The sequence below is a fragment of the Tupaia chinensis genome, unplaced genomic scaffold, assembly GCF_000334495.1.
Source record: "Tupaia chinensis unplaced genomic scaffold, TupChi_1.0 Scaffold000597_1, whole genome shotgun sequence".
Lineage (NCBI taxonomy): Eukaryota > Metazoa > Chordata > Mammalia > Scandentia > Tupaiidae > Tupaia > Tupaia belangeri.
Genome location: NW_006160114.1, coordinates 1,612,891 through 1,617,082, shown reverse-complemented (window position 1 = coordinate 1,617,082; position 4,192 = coordinate 1,612,891). Strand labels below are relative to the sequence as shown.

The following is a 4,192-nucleotide window of genomic DNA, read 5'->3' as shown; positions in this document are numbered from 1 at the left end:
GGGGATGGTCACGCCGCAATCCCTTCTCCTCCATTCTCCTCTCGGGATCTTGGGCACGCACGCACACGCGCCCAGCGTGAGTTTTAAGCCACCGGGTCCGATACGCAAACCGCGGTCGACTACGTGGGAATCCAGCGACATAGCCATTACGCTAACTGCTGGTTCCCACACCACACTTTTTATAAAGTTCAGAACACGCTCAATGCAACAATATATTGTTTAGCCATACATATTTAAGAAAAACTGTGGTGGCACAGGTGGCAGAGCATTGCTGGCAATACTGGAGTCACAAAGGAGGCCCAGGTATAGATTCTAGTCAACCTGAGTATGCCTGTGATCCTGGCTGGCTGGGAGGCTGCATGTTTGGGGAGTTGGAGGGGTGGTTTAAATCCTAGCATGACAGGACCAGCAGATGGCGCAATGGTTACGTCGACAGTGGTTCAAGCCCCAGACCCAGCGGTTTAAAACACCCTGGGTGCATATGTGTGCATGCCCAAGAGGCGGTTTAAACACAGTGGGTGCATATGTGTGCATGCCCAAGATCCTGAGAAGAGAATGGAGAATGGAGAAGGGACTGAGGCACAGTCATCCCTCCTAGGGAGTGATTTTTCACTTTTTCTCTGTCTCTTTGGCAAGCACACATACTCTGTAACAAAAATCCCTGTAAAATAAATAAATAAATCATAGTATAGCAAGACCCTTTCATGGGTACCTATCTATTAAAGAAATAAACAAACTTAAAAATGAAAGAAGGAATGATAAAACACATTTCAGAATAATAACAACCTTTGGGGGCCAGTGGGGAATGAGACAGGATGATACATAGGGAGATGTATGTTACTGGGAATGTTTTCATTCTTAGACTGAGAGGTGAGTTCATACATCCTATTTCATAGAAAGAATAAAAACACACACAAAATATAGTCCTCATTGTCAAGCCAGGTCTTGGAGGGTTGTGGATAAGTTTTACTTACTCAGTCTGCCTTTTGGTAGTTTAAAAACCTACAAATTTGGGGCTGGCTGGTTGGTGTGGTGTTTAAGGGCACTGGACTCCCACATGGCCCTCCATGGTTAAGTCTCAGACCTGGTGGTTTGCTTTCTCACTACCCTTGCTCTCTCACTCCTCTCACTCTCCCTCTGTCCCTCTCTGGTCAAATTTAAATAAGTAAGTAAATAAAGTTAAAATAATTCTTTAAAAAAAAAAAAAAAAACAAGGGCTGGCGGGCGGCATGGTGGTTAAAGGTGCTGGACTCCCACATTTGAGTCCCGGACCTGGTGGCTTGCTTTCTCATCTCTCTCTCTTTTCTCTCCCCTCTCTCTCTCTCTCATTCTGCCCCTCTCTAGTCAAATTTAAATACATATGTACATACATACATACATACATAAATGAGTAACGTTAAATAAAATTCTTAAAAAAAAAAAAAAAAAAGGCTACTACAATTTTACTTTGTTAGACTCTTGTCTTGACAACTACTACCCTGAGAGGCTAAAATATGGCCACATCCTGTTTCTCCTTTACTTTCTTGAAAAAAGGTCCTTTGAGCAGTCATGTTAATGTAACTGGTGTTATTTCAAGTTTCAAGATAGTGTCCCTGGACTCCCTGGTCCCAGGTCCCTACATGAAACAGAAGCTGCTGATGGCATCTTTTTCCTGCTATGAGATAAAACTTACCATTACCATCTCTAAACATTAGAGAAACAAAGCATTAGTACCAACCTGTAACTTCATCCAACTGATTAGTGTTCAGAAGCTTACTTGCTTGATTATATTTTGTAAACAACTGCCAGAATACAGATTCTTCCTTCAAGCTCAGTTCAGTCACAGTGCTCTTTAACCTTTCAGAGTGCACCAAAGCTGACAGGATGCAGTCTAGCCAGCAGAGCGCATGAGCATTTTTCCACTGAACATGTAAAGTCTGGGGAAATGATTTACGTTTGCTGACCAATGGCATTTCCAGTTCAGATGTACATCCTTCATTTTGAGAGGAAGTTCCCCAAGTTCCAGAGACATCAACTGTAGCAGGATCTTTTTCAGTAGGCAAGTCAACATCAGTTTCCAAAATCCCATCCTGCTCCGAGGAATCATCTGTCCTAACAGGATTCTGCTGACTATTACTGTCAGGTAAGTTTGATGAGTTTTCATCATATACTTTCCCCTTTTGTTTGCTGTCCAAAATCTGCTCACCATCAGTAACAGTATGATTTCTAGTCTTTTTAGAATTTGCTAAAAGAAGTAAATCTTCACAGCTGGTTTCCAAGATCTTTCTTTTTTGAGGCTTACTTGGACTGTGACAATCTTCTGAATCAGGAGAAATTAAATTATTAAGTGATTTAAAGCCCAAAGGAAAGATGCACTAGAAAGAATAAAATAACATGACCAAAATTACAAAAATTCAAATAAGCTCAAGTTTTACTTTACAGTTTTTATGTCACAAAAAAGATGTATAAAAATCTAGCATTATATTGACCTAAGAGGGTGTATTTATTGACCTTTGAAGAAACTAGAGATAGTCAACTATTTAATAAACTTTAGAGGGCCACACAGCGACAAAGCAGTAAAATACAGATGTTCTGGGAGGGAAGGTTCCCAGTATACATCCAAAGATCTCCCTGAGTATGCTGACCACTCAGCTGCCCATGATCCTACTGGCTGAGGCTGGGGGGCAGATTAAGCACTGAGCCCCTACTGGGACTGCTCATGCGCTCGTTCTCTCTCTCATGAAAAAAATATACACACTTAAAATAAACTGGCCCCCACAATCATTTTGTTTTTGTTTTTGAATCATCAGGAAAGTCATAACTCAGGACCAGAGGTTGACGTAACGGCTATGTCACTGGACTCCCATGCAGTCGACTGTGTTTCGAGCCCTGGACCTGGTGGCTTAAACTCACTCTGGGTGCATGTGCGTGTGTGCCCAAGATCCCAAGAGGAGAATGGAGAAGGGATTGCGGCGTGGCCATCCCCCCTGGGGGGTGATTTCTCACTGTCTCTTTGTCTTTCTAGCAAGCACATGCACCCTATAGCAAAAACTTCTCAAAAAAAAAAAAAAGTCATTAACTAATTTTTGAATAGAAATACACAGAAAAATATGTCATGACTTTTGCAATGACCCAATAATTTGCAAGGGTTTAAAAATTTTTAAGGTAGGGACCAGCAGCGTAATGGCTATGTCGCTGGACTCCCACGTAGTCGACCGTGGTTCGTGTCCTGGACCCGGTGGCTTAAAACTCACGCCGGGCGCATGTGCGTGTGTACCCAAGATCCCGAGAGGAAAAAGGAGGAGAAGGGATTGCGGCGTGGCCATCCCCCCCGGGGGGTGATTTCTCACTTTCTGTCTGTCTGTCTGGCGAGTCCACACGCCCTATAGTAAAAACCTCTAAAAAAAAAAAATTAAGGTAAAGCATTTTTTTTAAAAATTATTTATTTTTAAAAATTTATTCATTCATTTATTTTTGGTTTGACCAGAGAGACACAGAGCGAGATAGAGGGAAAGTGAGAAAGCAAGCCACCAGGTCCGAGACTTGAACTGTGGTGGGCCAGGTGGGAGTGTCCAGCACCTTAACCACCACACCACCTGCTGGTCCCAAGGCAAAGCATTTTCTTGACTTTCAGCCCCTCCCTTCCCTTTATCTTGTTAATAATCCCCTAACCCCTTCCCAACCCAGGAGAGGCAAGGGAGCAGGACTTCAGAAGACACCTTCATGGCTCCTGAGAACTAGTGATTTCAGGAGAATAAACCAAATGAAGATTTTCCACTGATAATTCAGCCTCTAGCCCACAAACTCAAATAGAGAGGCAAGGGAGCAGGACTTCAGAAGACACCTTCATGGCTCCTGAGAACTAGTGATTTCAGGGAAATAAGCGAAATGAAGATTTTCGACCAATTCAGCCTCCAGCCCACAAACTCAAGTGGTAGACTTTCCAGCCTCCCGTCTCTGTCTACCTCTGTCTCTGTCTTCTCATTTTTGTGTAATTTTTCCTTTTTAAAATTTTTTAAAGTAAAGCATTTTCTGGGCTTTCAGACCCTCCTTTCCTTCTATTTTGTTAATAATCCCCTCTCCCTCTAATCCAGGAGAGGCAAGGAAGCAGGACTTCAGAAGACACATTCACGGCTCCTGAGAACTAGTGATTTCATGCGGCGCACAAGCGCACCTCATGATTTTCTAATTTTTGCCTTTTTTTTTTTTTTTT

At 42.7% G+C, this 4,192-nt stretch overlaps 1 protein-coding gene across 5 annotated transcripts in view; it reads right to left on the bottom strand.

The window, feature by feature from the left end:
- Positions 1-4,192, bottom strand: part of USPL1 (ubiquitin specific peptidase like 1) — a 46,483-nt gene that overhangs the window by 31,062 nt on the left and 11,229 nt on the right. For 4 of the 5 annotated variants that reach the window (XM_006158424.3, XM_014591562.2, XM_006158425.3 and 1 more), the window contains exon 4: positions 1,718-2,354. The exons of the other annotated variant lie outside the window; for it this stretch is intronic. In XM_006158424.3, the coding sequence (XP_006158486.1) occupies positions 1,718-2,354 (637 nt within the window). The remainder of the gene's footprint in view (positions 1-1,717; positions 2,355-4,192) is intronic. 5 annotated transcript variants of the gene reach the window in all.